The sequence below is a fragment of the Anolis sagrei genome, chromosome 3, assembly GCF_037176765.1.
Source record: "Anolis sagrei isolate rAnoSag1 chromosome 3, rAnoSag1.mat, whole genome shotgun sequence".
In the NCBI taxonomy this organism is placed as follows: domain Eukaryota; kingdom Metazoa; phylum Chordata; class Lepidosauria; order Squamata; family Dactyloidae; genus Anolis; species Anolis sagrei.
Genome location: NC_090023.1, coordinates 188745401 through 188760714, shown reverse-complemented (window position 1 = coordinate 188760714; position 15314 = coordinate 188745401). Strand labels below are relative to the sequence as shown.

Below are 15314 nucleotides of genomic sequence, written 5' to 3'. Positions count from 1 at the left end.
TAGACAGGAGTTTCAATTGGATCAGAATTGGACTATTTAACTGGTATCCCCTTTTTGCTTAAGATATTTTCAAGCAAAAGTTCTGTACAGGCTATGAGGTCTGTAATGGTGTAGCAGCAAGTCAATAGAGAATAGTTGCAAACTCTGAAGTCAATAATTCATTGTATCTCTTCTTATTATGACTATAAAGTTATTCTCTACATGCTGTCAGTTTTAGGAAAATTATTATAAAGTGAAATCATGATTTGGGATATACTTATACAGCTATTTAATATTTTATAACTAGAGTACATCTTCAAGACTGGCTCTCATTTAAAATGTCAATCCATTTATCCTGTCTTTGTATTCTCAAAGTAATTGAGGTGATCTGTGCATTCATTTGTGATTTTGTCTGATAGTGAGAAATTCAGTATTCAGGCCAGATTTTAAGTTGATACTCTTCTATATATTTAGAATGCCTGGCATTTACTATCCCTTTCAATTCTTGGAAATGTTTCTTTGTGTATCAAACCTTCTACAAGCCTTTGCAGTTATTTTCTTTTTATTCGTCTCTGTGACTCGCAGAATTGGGTTTATTGAGCCTGTTTAGTGTGTTATTCAGAACCTTCTAGAACATTTGTGTAAGTGTTTTGACAGTAATCACTGCTTCCCTGGTCAGTGTGACCAGACTGATGCCCACTCAAACCACAGTTCCTTTAACATGACTTCATCTGGCTCCATTAAGAAATGTTCCTTCTGGGGTAAAAATACTCAAACAGAATTGTCATTTATTCTGTCTGTTGTGCATGTTGGAGAAGGCTACAAGGTGGGGTCTTGTGTCTACTGTAAAAGTTTTACATCATTGCAAAATGCTCTACCGGCCTCCAGGGTCCTTGCTAAGAGCAGGCCGTTTTTGTTTTGAACATGCTGTCAGTGTGATCCACAAGGGTTGAATGAAAAGTAATGCCTCCACCTTTGTAACTCCTCAACAGATGGTAGTACTGGTATGCGGCAGGTACTGGCTTGTTCAGTAGACTCTCCTCTACAGTTCCATTTTGGTGGGAAACCTTAGCATTGAACGGTTGTGTTGTTAAAGTGCGAAGTATGGAACCCTGTGCAGACAGTCGGTCAATGCGACTTAAGCAACGTGCAATCATTGAATTCTTAACAGCAGAAGGTGTCACCCCAAAAGGAGATTCATCAGAGAATACAAGCTGTTTGTGGTGATTGTGTTGGTGTGAGTACTGTGCATCATTGGGCGAGTAAATTTAAAGATGTTGAGGTGGGAACATCTGACTTGCATGACAAACGAAGAGTTGAACGTCCTGTGACAGCAGCCATCGAGTTTCACAAGCAAAAGGTTGACAGATTGATTCAGGACAATCATCATATCACTCTGAGAGAAATTTCAAGCATAATCGACATTTCACAAGAATGTGTGAGTCACATTATTGCTTTGCTTGGCTATCAGAAGATCTGTGCATGATGGGTTGCGGAAACAGAGTGTCAACTTCTGTGACGGCTTCAGAAAACTTGTTCATTGTTGGCAGAAATGTATCTATTGTCTGGTGATTACATGGAAAAGTGAATAGTGGTAGTTAAAGAGCACATTCTAAGGATTATTTCTGCATTTGATTTATTAAAATATTCCCATCCGAACCCAAGTAACAAAGGTGGAGGCATTACTTTTCATTCAATCCTCATATTACATCAATCTTCTCTGGTTCATATTTCTGTTTGCCAGTGATGAGATCTCATAGGAATCTGGAGTTGATTTGGAGAAGTCCAAGGATGGCTCTAGGCCTCCTTCTTCCAACTCTAACACCCAATCCAAGACTAACTTGGTATCAGTCAGAGCCAGCAAGATAAAGCCTTGATCCTATGTTCCTTCAACATCAGCTTGGTCTCTTGATCTAAAGGCCTTTCCCTCTACCCCTAAGCATGCTTCCAAGAGACAACAGAAGAAAAAGAATGTGAAAGATATGAATTTTCCTTGTTCTAAGTTCTTGACTCTAGAGCCTCATGCTTTGAGCCAGGCTGCATAGCTTGCTTTGATTGAATTGTAATCAAAGACCTCACTACCTCTGAGGATGCTTGCCATAGATGCAGGCGAAACGTCAGGAGAAAATGCCTCTAGAACATGGCCATATAGCCTGGAAAAACCTACAACAACCCAAAGACCTCAATACTATTTCTCATGGATTACATGCATTCTTTCCCACATCTAAAGGTACAGGTCACACCCACGTGATAGGTTTCCTCAAGATGTTCAGGTAGTGGCTTCTGAAATAGTTGAATCTCCCTGTTGGCCCCCTATGCTGGTTCCACCAGTTCATCAGGCTTAGCCTCCTGTACTGCTGCCTCCTGGGAAGGATCTTCTTCCACTCCACGTCTTCTATTCCAATGTGTTCAGCATTCCCTTTTAGCAAAATCCTGTTGATCACAAAAAACATCTAGTCATCCTAGTTCTCAGATGTGACCCAGATGCCTTTTCTCTTGCCTTGGATTATACTCATGAGATTATTTCATGTGGATGGGATTCTGCTTCTTGTAGCAAAGCCAGTATTGAACAAGTTTAAATGTTTATGGTTTTGGAAGAAGCTGCAAAACGTGTTCTCAGGTGCATAAGAAATTTCTCATAACCCTAGTGCAGATGTTGGAATCAAGTGGTCTTCCAGATATAGTTTCACTACAGCTCCTAGCATCCTTCACTGGTATATAAATAAAGTGTTGTTGTTTTTGTTGTTATTGATGACGATGATGTTTATGCTAGCTAACACAAATGGGAACTGCAGTGCAACAAATTTGGTGGGGTTATATGTTTCCCTTCCCTGATATTAAGCCTTGTTGATAACATGGAACACTTTTCTTTCTGGGTACTTTTTCCTTCATATTTTTATTTTTAAAAATGGTCCTATTCACATTGATACTTCTTGGCTGTCTGACAAACTTCTCATGTCAATTGCAATATTCAGCATGCAGATGGGGAGATCGAGAGTTGGCTAAGATTAGTATCTCCACCTAAAAATACTTGAACTAGTCAGGACATTGTTAATATTGGATCATCAGAATAGTAATCAGTGAACATCTCAGTGAAAGCCTTGTGGTAGTATTGTTGTCTGTTTTCAAATCATTTCTGACTTATGGAGACCCTAAGACACACATATCACAGGTTTTCTTGGCAAGATTTGTTCAGAAAGGATTTGCCTTTGCCTTCCTCTGATGTTGAGTTGTGACTCACTCAGTGGATTTTCATGGCTGAGCAGAGATACAAACACTGGTCTCCCCTCTCCGAGGTCATAGACTAACATTCAGACCATTATGCCATGCTGTCTCTCAGCAATGGACAACACTCAAACCATACTGACTCTTAACAAAACTATACTGGTTCTCATACCAACTCGAGTAGTGCCTCCTTGTAGCTTTAGAACTTGCTATGGAGGAAAAAGTTCCAAAGACAGTGAGTAATTCAGGAATAAATACAATCAATGCAGAATCTTTCATAATCTTAAATTTGTGAACCTGTTGATGCATTATTAGGGAATCTCCATACTCCAAGTTTATGAATTTTTTTTTTTTGCTTCCATGGCTATCCTAACTACTGTGTTTATGTACAAATCATTTTAAGAGTCTTGACTATTTGAAATTTTCCATTATATGTTTTTTCCCCAGAATATTTGTCTTTAGACTCTGTTATGATCAACAGTGATGGAAGCATTCTTTTTGTTCCACCTAAAAGTGAAGGTACATGTATATCAATATTTTATTGATCAACTATTAATCATCTGTTTTATTAACTTATATGAAAGTTTTGTTAAAATTAAAGCACATCATTCGTATTCTCTTTAGATGCATATGATATGTTTTATCTGGCTCCTGAGATATCAGAAGAGGATTTTGTTCCTGAAAAGGTAGTGTAATATGATACAAGCATGGTCTTGCATCCTAATTCCTTTTTTAAATACAATGATAATTACATGTCTTGATTTGAGTAGAAGCTTGTGATTCAGGATAGTACAATAATAATGTTGTATTTACGTAGTCCCTTTTCGTAGCACCTTGGAACACAATTACATTCTTCAAGAACACTAAAACACCAGTGTTTTACATATATCTGATCAGGCTTTTTCTCCCAGATGAAGGTCTCTTATAGCGATCAAAAGGTGAGCTATTTCATTATTCCTTCCTTAACGCTTCATTTGAATAAGGAGAGTTAAAGACTGAAGATATCTCCTTGAAAGTCTCTGAATGAGACAGGCTCATTGCTCAATAAAAGCTTTGTCTTTTAATACACGATATCTCAATTATTGTGTAGCTGAGTGCTGGTTAAAATCAATCTGATATTTTCTCAATTTATTAAAAATTAAAACAATAATAAACAAAAGTCCTGTATCTAAAACAGTGTATGCACAGAGTAGGGATTTTAATTTTATTTATGTATTTACCATATTTATATCCCACTTTTCTCACCCCAGGGAGGAGTCAAGGTGGCTTTATAATAAGCAGTAATTTTACATCTTTGTACTGGTACGGCTGTACCAGGAGCTTCAGCTTCATTTTCTTTCTATTGAGTGTTTGCATATATTCCAAGGTTCCATGCATTTTGCAGTAAGGTGGCTTCCTTTGGTTTCAATTATAGGGCCAATGACCTGTCTATCATTGTTAAGTTTTGGTTCTGCTCCTTTTTCAAGGGGCTCTGGGAGGGAAAGGGAACCATTTTTAGTTCAGTCTTATAGTGGAAAGCTTAGTTACAGGACGTGGATCAGCTCCATCTGTAGACAAGCTTCGTTTCTCATAGCATCCAGGGGAAACAGCTCCACATCTTTCGTGGAAAAGATCCAAAAGAACTCCAGCTGGAGAATCTACAAGCCTTGGCTGGTAGGTCTACTCGGGTAATCAGAAGGAATTAGAGCTGGGAGTAGAGCTCACACCAGCAAGCATAGAAAGTAGATTGCCTGGGAGGGGTTAAAAGGGGTTTTCTTTTTAAAGAAAAGAAACAGTTCAAGAAGCCAGTTACCTGTCCATTTGGGCAAGTTAAGAAGCATTTGTTTGACTTGTTGAAGATCTGAGAAGTGTTTGTTTAAATTGTTGAAGATCTAAGCAATAATAAAGGACTTTGTTAAACTTTTCAAGCATCTAAAGACTTTTGTATAGGAAAATCCTTAGGGCCTCTCAGCCAAGGCAACCCGGCTTCCCGCTGGGCACAAAGAGTACATCCTGTTCAAAAGACAATTATTGTAGCCCAGCGCGTGACAGCACAATCTTTGTGGTCACAATCTACACTGAAAAATCAGACAATAAACTAACTGTGTTTTATGATATATCTATTTTCATTGTATGCATCTAATCTGAATAGAACTACTTAGCCACTGACATCCAATTTCATTTGTTAGAGTTTCAGTTCAACCTGAAATTGAAAATGCAGGTTTTAGAATAGATGCCCGACACTTTAAATACCCAGTCGAATGTCCCTTTGCATAGTTCCTTTGAGCTGAATCATACTTGTGAAGATTTAAAGTGAGCAACATTCTTTTAGTTGGAATTGTGACCTTACAGAATAATAAAGTAATTGCCAGTACTGAAGCTAAATGCTGAAATCTGCTGAAACAAGAGGAATATAACCATTTGCTCTTTTGCATCCAAAAAAATAAATAAAATTAAATATGTGCTTGAAAATGTTGTACCTATCCAGTCTACATATTTCTTTGATCCATCTGAACAGCTTAACTTTGCAATAACAATGTAAGCACAGTTGGCCTATAGTAACTGCTGGAGTTTGCTTTTAGGACACCTCAAAACATTCCTGCATGGATACCACACTCTATGAATGCTCAAATTCCATTATATACAATAGCATAGTAAAATAATGACCTTTATATAAAATGGCAAAATCAATGTTTGCCTTTTTGAAATTTTACTTTTAAAAAAAACATTTTTAAGCCATAGTAGTTCATAGATGTGGAATCTGTATAGAGGGCTGACTATACAACAAATACCAGAGATATAGAAGTTAATATCACATTCTTTTGTACACGACTCATGCTTATATATCAGTTCAGCCTCATTATTCAATGCAATTAGTCGATAGTTATAGTTCGGTTTCCCAGTTTCCTCTGAAAGGGCTAGGTTCATCAATCTGCAGGGCTTTAAAATGTGCTCTTTGCCTCTTTGAAATATTTCAAATTGTTTACTTTCTTGGCTCTTCTAGATGGAAAAAAAATCTTGTGGTTGAACAATACAACATTGCCCTTATTTTCTGAGTAATTATGGTTTTGAGGGTGCAAGAGCATGAAGAAAATGGGCTTATCCTAGCCCATTATAGTAGCTGCGGCAAATGTGCTAATACTGTGTTATTTTCATGTTGGTCAATAGCTGGCAACATTTTTGGGACCTTTCCACACACTCTGTTCTTATTCCACATGGGTTTTTCATCTCAAGTTAGCACTTTGGATGCCAGGCATTTTGAGTTTTCTAGTAATTTGAAATGTATTCTAGGGGAGGGGAGGGTTTAGATTTGATATGTTAATTGCTGTTTCTCGGACCACTCCAAGACATTCTTGCTTCCAGAGCTGATGAAGGTAATGTCTTCTCCTGTTCCATGGGGGAAAGCACATTGAAAGCACAATTTTATATTTTAAGTGACTACTCCCATGCTGTGGGATTTCCTCCTATGTGAGGCTGTGTTGGCCTTTTCTCTATTCTTTTTCCACTGTACAGAGAAATATATTTTTTGTCTATTAACTGTTATCTGTCCATTAAGGCATTATGTATTGTAGTAGCAGCAGCAGTCATCATCATCATCATCATCATCATATAACCCCTGTGAATGTAAATGGTATATTCCAGGATCTTCTATGGATACCTGGAACCATCTATAATAGTGAACTCTGTATTATCCATCATCTTAACTTATATTGTGAATGGGTTTGGGTCCCATATTGTGAGAAAGGCATGATATCAATACATAAAAATAAAAATGGTTGAATCTTGCTATTTCTCTAACACTGAGGCGCCATCAACACATGCTGCAAATCCAGAATCATGTGGATTATAAGAGGGGTGGCTAGAAAATGCACAACTCTAATGTATGTTACAGTGCGCAACCACATGGAAAACATGTGTTTAAAAAATTGAGAGAAAGTCCAATATTGGTGATAAAATATACTGCAGCTGATCAGTTTATGGACCTTGTAAAAAATCAGATATGTGCTCACAGGGCCGTAGCCAGAAAAATTCGGGGAGGGTTGAAAATTTGGGGGGGGGGGGGGGTGAAACCTGCCTCTTAGCTCACGCTGAAGCAAAGAGCACAGCAGGGGGCAGAGCAGCCTTCAATAGCCTGCAGCTCTGCCCCTGTCAACCACCTCCACCAAGTCTGGCCTCCTTAATGAGAGCATTCAACACTCCCCCCCCCCCCCAACTTGGTTGCTTCGCTACATCGGCTATTGCTGCAAGTAATGACAGTGTGAATAAATTGTCAATATTTGCTTGAGATAGTGCTTGCAGTTCTGGAGGGACTCTTAATTTTTTGGGTCTCATAGTCTTTGCATGGGGATTTGGTTAACCAGTTAAAATTCATGAGTAAACCAGGTTTTTTTTTTAACATGAAAAATGTGAACCCCTAACCCCCCCCCCCCCTCGCTGCAGGCCTACGTGCTTATGTAAACAGCTTTGCCTGTGGAATATCTAGGGCTTGAGGTAGAATACCTTGAATGTTTTGTAAAATCTAACAAATTATTATCAAAGACCTTCTAACAATGTCATTTTGTAAAAGAGAGGGAAGGAAGGAAAATATTAATTATTACCAACATTAGTCATTACATTAGGAGCTTCTGGTGGTGCAATAGGTTAAACCCTTGTGCCAGCAGGACTGAAGACCGACAGGTCACAGGTTTGAATCCAGGGAGAGCATGGATGAGCTCCCTCTGTCAGCTCCAGCTCCCCATGCAGGGACATGAGAGAAGCCTCCCACAAGTATGGTAAAACATCAAAAAATATGGGTGTCCCTTGGGCAGCATCTTTGTAGATGACCAATTATCTCACACCAGAAGCAACTTGCAGTTCCTCAAGTTGCTCCTGACACACAAAAAAAGTCATTACATTCATCAATTCACCAAGATTTGTTATGTTAGTTTTGAAATGTTATTTAATTGTGCCTTTCATTACTTAAAAAGACAAATAATTATGGGTATTGATACTATTTGTAGCTTTTAACCTCAAAAGTCTGCATTTAAATAATGTTGGGAAAGGGCACTTCAGTACATCCACATATAGCCCTATATATAATTAAATTTAATATAAGTCTCATCCTGTGTTGTTCTACAACTTCCTTCCAATAGTTCACATTTGTTGTTGCATGCCTTCAAGTTATTTCCAACGTTGGCAACCCTAAGGTGACCCTATTCAAGGTTATTGTTTTTGCTAAATATATTCAGAAAGACTGGGTTGTTGTAGGTTTTTCGGGCTATATGACCATGTTCTAGAAGCATTCTCTCCTGACGTTTCACCTTCATCTATGGCAAGCATCCTCAGAGGTTGTGAGGATCTCACAACCTCTGAGGATGCTTGCCATATATGTAGATGAAATGTCAGGAGAGAATGCTTCTAGAACATGGTCATATAGCCTTCGACAATGTATTCAGAAAGAGTTTGTTTGCTGTTGCCTTCCTTTGAAGCTGAGAAAGCATGACTTGCCCGGTGCCATTAATTTCATGGCCGAAAGGGGATTTGAATGCCCACATCACTACATCACGCTGTCCCTGTAATTCACATTTAACTGGATTTAAAATGCTCCCACATAGCAGTAGTATCTTCCAAGTTGGTTGTGGCATTATTGGCACTGAGAAGTGCATCTCAGCAGTAGCAAATTGATGGTTGTGGCATGGTTTCAGGAATCAGGAAAAATGCACTGTTGCATTGTGTCATGTCCTGACCCCAAGGTATCAGCACAGCCATTTGTAGATTATTATGCCCAGAAACAGAGTGCTTTAAGTATATGTATTTTAAACCAAGGTGTACTCTAAGTAGGAGTTGTCCGGTGACTTACTTGCCTTTTCACTGTGCCATTTCCAACAGGTCTGTATTTACTGTATTGCTGCAATTTTGTGGAGAGCAGCAAAATGTAATTTTCCAGCTGATCGCAAACTGGTGTTGCCAAGGAAACTAAAGAATTTTCTTCTGGAGATGGCAAGAAGAAATTCAGAAGACAGGCCTTCTCTGGCAGATGCAATTAAGGTGAATTGAATTAAGCTGTTAGAGATCTTTTTTAAAAAATGAGTTCTGCCATGTAGTGAAGATGAATTTCAAATGCTTTACATAACAATTCCAAATGAAGTGGTAATAGTAGCTTTAATGGACCCCTTGAGCATATATTTGTGTCTGTAACTAATATTGAAATGTAACAGTTTCAGATTAATTGTTACAGAGTCAACTTTCTAAATGAAGATAATTACAATATTTTATTGTTGAAAGTACCATTTTCCTACTTACTGTATTGTAATTTTTCACATTTCTAGACATGTGACAGCTATCTGCTTGAAGAAAGTATAAATAGCAAGAAGGTTCTGGCCTTTTTAACCAAATATGCCTTTCAGGTATTGCTTTTTTGTTTATGTGTATTTTGTTAATTAAAATATTAATTTTCAATCTTGACTTTGCAAACTTTTCTGTTCTTTGGTTTTTTTTTTTTACTTTAGCTCAATAAACAGTTTTCAAACCATTTTTAAGGTCTTGATTACATGGAGTAATAGGGGAAAAGAAATAAATATCAGACTCTTCTTTCATTGAATACTAAGGTATTGTTTACATGGGAAGACACAGCTTTAGGAATCTCTAGGCCCTCTGGTGCAATTCTATGTTCGACATCCACCAAAGGTTGACTATAGAATTGTGCTACAAATGTTTAGAAATGTTCTCTCAAGGTATCTCTAGGTCTTCCAACATGACTTTCTGGTCAACTTCCAATAGAACGTAATCAAAGAATTACACTGTAGGATCTTGATATTTCTAGTGAGAACATAATAATAACATCTGTGAGTAATCAAATCCACAAAAGCTAAACCCACAGATATGAAGAGGCAACTGTAATTTAAAATGTTAGTTAATGTAAATGGCTATAATCTGTGGACATGATTCAGGTATTCATAGCTTGTATACAATGAAACTCCAAACATGTACGGTGTTCTCTCACTTATTGCAGGTGTTACGTTCCAGGAACACTGGCGGAAAGTGAAAATCCATGAAGTAGGGATGCTATATATGCATATCAAATTCCAAGGGTGAGGCAGAAGCAAGGAGAGATTTAAAGGCACTGCACACATTTTTTTTCTAGTTATCTCTGCTTTGCAATCTCTCTTGATCGGCTGCCTCTGTCCCAAGAGGGAGGATGAAGCCTCCTTCCACAATCCATCATTGCTAAGAGGCGGGATTAGAACTCCGCTCTAGGCAATGGCGACCATTCATAAACTGGGAGGCAAAAGCCCGTGAAACAGTGAGTTCGCAAAAAGCGAACCGCGAAGTAGCGAGGGCCCTTCTACACTGACCATATAAAGCAGTTTGAAGCCAACTCAGGACCATGGTGGTCAGAAAATGCACAATGGCAATACACACTCCAGCACACATCTAAGGGTATACAGTGCATTTTTAAAAGTTTCAAGAGAGTCTGAGCTCAGTCAAAAATTGTTCAGTAGCAGATGCCAGTGTATTCCAGACTCTGGGCAAAATCAGCTCCACAAAATGCAGAGCATATTGTAGATACATCTCCTACTAAAGCTCATTAAAGGATCCCAAATGGAGTACTTCTACCCTCCACTATAATCCAGTTTGTATTCAGTTTGTGAGGAATCTGTTTCTTTGCCATACTTGGAACCAGTTTGAGGCCAGGAAGGTGATTACACATTTTGGAAGTGAACAGTTTCAAACTGAGTCTACTCTTGGCTTGTGGGGTTTATATTCCATTAGTTACAAACCCATAATATTATGGTTTGCTCATAGAAGTATGTCTTTTTTAAGGAGCAGAGAGTCTGGTACAGTTGGCTGATGACTCTTCTGATTAGATTATGTGCCTTATGAAAGTGCAGGAATAGGGAAAGGAAGACAGACCTGAAGGTGTCTCACTTCATTTTCTACTTTTGTTGTTGTCATGGCACCAGAATTGGAGCGTACCGTAATCTAATCTGAAGATTCATCTTTTGTCTGGCCATAGTGGTTTTATAGCCTGGGACCTTTTCAAGCCCATTTTGTTTGTTATTTAGCTCAAATGACCAAAAGAAGGTATGCTCCAGCAACCTTATTGTATAGCCTGATCCCCCTCCCCTCCTTTGTTACATTTGGGAAAATGTATTATTATTTTCCACAGTACCTTTATTTTGAATCCATTTGATGTTTGAGGAGATAGTGGTCTTAAAATAAGACAACGCATTCCTTCCAGGGAGTGTCCATGCATGTCTTAGATCATTATTAATCCAGTGTAGTTTTCATATGAAATGGAACAAAGGACATTTGGTTCAAAGTCCATAATCTGTGCTTTCATTCTTCTGCTAAAAGTCCAAAGTATTGAGTTATTTATTTCATATCAAAAGAATTGCATAAATTAGTATAAAACTGGCATTGTTTGTAGCCTCCAACAACTCTTCCTCTGTACATGAGGCAGGGCACAGTGGACAAGCATACAGATGCAGAGTTGTCTGTTCTGCTCCACAGTCACAGAAGGTGTGGGATTCTTTTAGGTAGTGCCATTTTGCCAGGTTGTCTTTTGATCTGCCCACTCCGCTTCTGAGTCTGTTCAGGGACTTCCAAGTTGGAGGCTGGTAGCCATGTAATGGGTGGCTTTCACAGTGCTCAACCTTATTTTTCTCACATTTGGCAGCAACTTCCTATCACACATCGGGCGGGGGGGGGGGGGGGCAATGCCAGCTAGCTTGTAGTTTATCAACAGGTGTAGGTTTAAGACATCCTGTGATTATTCTGCAAGTTTCATTCAGTGCTATATTCACCTGTTTGGCATGGGCAGACTTATGCCAAACAGGCCGGGCATACTCGGCAGTTGAGTAAGACAAGGCTAGGACTGATGTTCTTACTAATTTTGGGTCTCCACCCCATGTGCTGCCAGTAAGTTTCCACAGGATGTTATTGCGTGCAGCTACTTTGTGCTTGGTATTGAGTTGAGCCCTCAGGACAAAAGAGTGTAAAACTCAACAAATAATGTTTTTATTGTCAATTTTAATGATCACATTTCTAATGCATTTTATATTGTTTTGCTGCTAGGGTTTCAAAGAAGTGGATTCTTTTAATGATTTTGAAAATGAGAGACATTCAATGGACGATAATTTGGGTAAGTACTACTGTAGAACAACATGTATTGCTGCCTATGTTCTATGAGAACACAGTTAGCAATTGAGTCTAATCCTCTTGGAAATGCTTCTTTGTGTGTCAGCAATTGTTTGTCCTGCCTTTCTGCTAAATACATTGTTTTGTCTTTGCCTTCATCCTGTTTGCATGTTAGGATTTTTACCTATGAGCAATGAAACTAAACTGAAAGCAGTAAAAGGACCAGTCCCCTGCCAGCTGCCTTTAAATAGAGAAAACACTGCATTGCCATATGCTTTCACTTCTTCAGCAACACACTTTAAGCCAATTATCCTGCATCAAAATGTGGATAGTAAAAAGTAAGTATGCCCTTGTGATGTTTGAAGAGTAAAAAGCCACAATCAATGTGGCACAAATTAAGCATATTTTTTTAAAAAAGGTATCTGCTCTTGGACTGAAGTGAAGCTAATTATACCGCTAAGACTTGTGTTTCAGTTGAAGTTAATCATGCTTGCTAATCTATTCTGCGTTTGCAGTTGGGGTCTTTGTTTTGCTTCTGGCAGTGTTTGGATATCATATTAAGCTATTTTAGAGCAGTGATGGGAATCCTGCTCTCCTCCAGATATTGTTAGACTGCAGCTCCAGTCGACTCTAATCGGGATAGCACATGGTGAGGAATGTTAGGAATTATGGTCCAGAAACATCTAAAATGCTAGGGGGTTCCCATCAGCTCATCTGCTGAACTTGCTCCTCTTGTTTCCCCCTCCCGTTTTCTCATCTGAATGAAGACACATTCATTTGCCACTTTTAATTAACACCAGCTTTTTCTGAAATTGAACCTGATGAAACATAGTTACTTTTTATCATGGTTAGTGCCAGGTGAACCAACTTCAAACTATGCCTGATTTGATTAAGCCAGTTATAATTAGGATTAATTATGGTTCTGGGTTTGTGGAACATGGTAAGTTGTTTTTAATCAAAAGTACAAGCAAACGTTTCCAAATGTATTTTCTGGACATGAAGAAAGAAGACAGTGGGAGTATTTCAGCCCAATGTAGAATAATCTATAACAGCGCAGTGTGATGGGGCCCTTAGGAGCGATGCTCATTCTGCTTTTTGATGTACACATTTGTCATTTGGATGCTTGCTGTAAATATTTCACATTTCAATATTAATGTCAAAATACAAATATTATTTTACATAAGATTTATGCTACATTACAACAGTAAAGATAAATACAACTTAAGTAAAAGACTAAACAGATATAACAAAAACAACAATAACCATCTCCTCAAAGGGACTCAGGGCGGCTTACATATGGAACAAAATGCCCACCAGACATAAAAGCAAAACAATCAATTAAAGCTAAAACACAATTAACATTAAAGCATAGTGGTATATAACAATCCAGATAAAACACAATTAAATTTATTTATTTTGTATCAAAAGCATTGCATAAATTAGTATAAAACTGATAAAAATAGAAGGAGCACAGGTGGCTAAATGTCTTTTGACCAAATATGGGCAACAGCAATGGCATTGTCTGTAGCCTCCAACAATTCTTCTTCTGTACATGAGGCAGGGCATAGTGGACAAGCATACAGATGCGGAGTTGTCTGTTCTGCTCCACAGTCACACAAGGTGTGGGATTAGCTGCCCAGAGGGATATCCTTGCTGTTGCTGGTGAAGTGCCAGGAGGAGTGGTAGTTCTCATAAAGCTTTTCCTTGATTTGAGTCTACTGGGAGGAGGTTGGTAGCCATGTAGTGGATGGCTTTCACAGTGTTCAACCTTATTTCTCTCACATTTAACAGCAACTTCCCATCACAAATCAGGGGGGTAATGCCAGCTAGCTTGTAGAATTTATCAACAGGTGTAGGTTTAAGACATCCCGTGATTATTCTGCACGTTTCATTCAATGCAATGTTCACCTGCTTTGTGTGAGCACACTTGTGCCAAACAGGCAGACATACTCAACAGTTGAATAAGACAAGACTAGGGCTGACGTTCTTATTAATTTTGGGTCTGCATCCCATGTGCTTTTAAACACAATTAAATAAAACATAAGAATATAAAACTGTAGTGTTAAAACTCAATTAAAACAGTGCTCAGCAAAACCAATCACCAGTAATACAATGGGCTATAAAAAGGGCCAGGCATGGGATAGTGCAAAGCCACGTACCATAGGGCTGGAGTATTGGATGAAGTGCAGAGAATAAAATATCAGGACACCCAGTGACTAGATATTCATAACTAGGGACTAGCCATTCTCAAATGCTAGCTGAAATATCCAGGTTTTCAGATCCCTGCAAAAGAAGGACAGTGTGGGGGCTTTCCTAATCTCCCTAAAGAGGGTGTTCCAAAGTTGAGGGGAGCATCACCAAGAAGGCCCTCTCCCTCATCCCCACCTACTGTGCTTGTGACAGTAGTGGGAGTGAGAGGAGGGCTTCCCTGGTGGATCTTAGAGCCCGTGCAGGCAATGGAGTTGCTTTAATGTCATGAACTAATGTCTTAAAAGTGGGTAACAAATGGAGACCTGCAGTGAGATATAAGGAATAGCCGTGGATCCCAGCCAACCTGAAACTGAAACCTTATAATATTTTTGGAGATACCCTTTTCCCCACTTCTTGAAAACAAAGCCGCTGGTGGTGCAATGGCTTAAACCAGTGGTTCTCAACCTGGGGTCCCCTGATGTTTTTGGCCTTCAAGTTCCAGAAATCCTAACAGCTGGTAAACTGGCTGGGATTTCTGGGAGTTGTATGCTAAAAGCATCTGGGGACCCTAGGTTGAAAACCACTGGGTTAAACCCTTGTGCTGGCAGGACTGAATTCTGACACGTCAGAGGTTCTAATCCGGGGAGAGCACTGATGGTCTCCCTCTGTCAGCTCCAGCTTCCCATGCGGATACATGAGAGAAGCCTCCCACAAGGATGGTCAAACATCAAAACATCCGGGCATCCCCTGGGCAGCATCCTTGCAGACGGCCAATTCTCTCACACAAGAAGTGACTTGCAGTTTCTCAAGTCACTCCTGGC

General features: G+C 39.0%; 1 protein-coding gene across 2 annotated transcripts in view; it reads left to right on the top strand.

The window, feature by feature from the left end:
• KNDC1 (kinase non-catalytic C-lobe domain containing 1) overlaps window positions 1-15314 on the top strand; it is a 118897-nt gene that overhangs the window by 67804 nt on the left and 35779 nt on the right. For both annotated transcript variants that reach the window (XM_060768688.2, XM_067465753.1), the window contains exons 8-13: window positions 3652-3723; window positions 3829-3890; window positions 9052-9210; window positions 9492-9569; window positions 12241-12307; window positions 12479-12641. In XM_060768688.2, the coding sequence (XP_060624671.2) occupies window positions 3652-3723; window positions 3829-3890; window positions 9052-9210; window positions 9492-9569; window positions 12241-12307; window positions 12479-12641 (601 nt within the window). The remainder of the gene's footprint in view (window positions 1-3651; window positions 3724-3828; window positions 3891-9051; window positions 9211-9491; window positions 9570-12240; window positions 12308-12478; window positions 12642-15314) is intronic.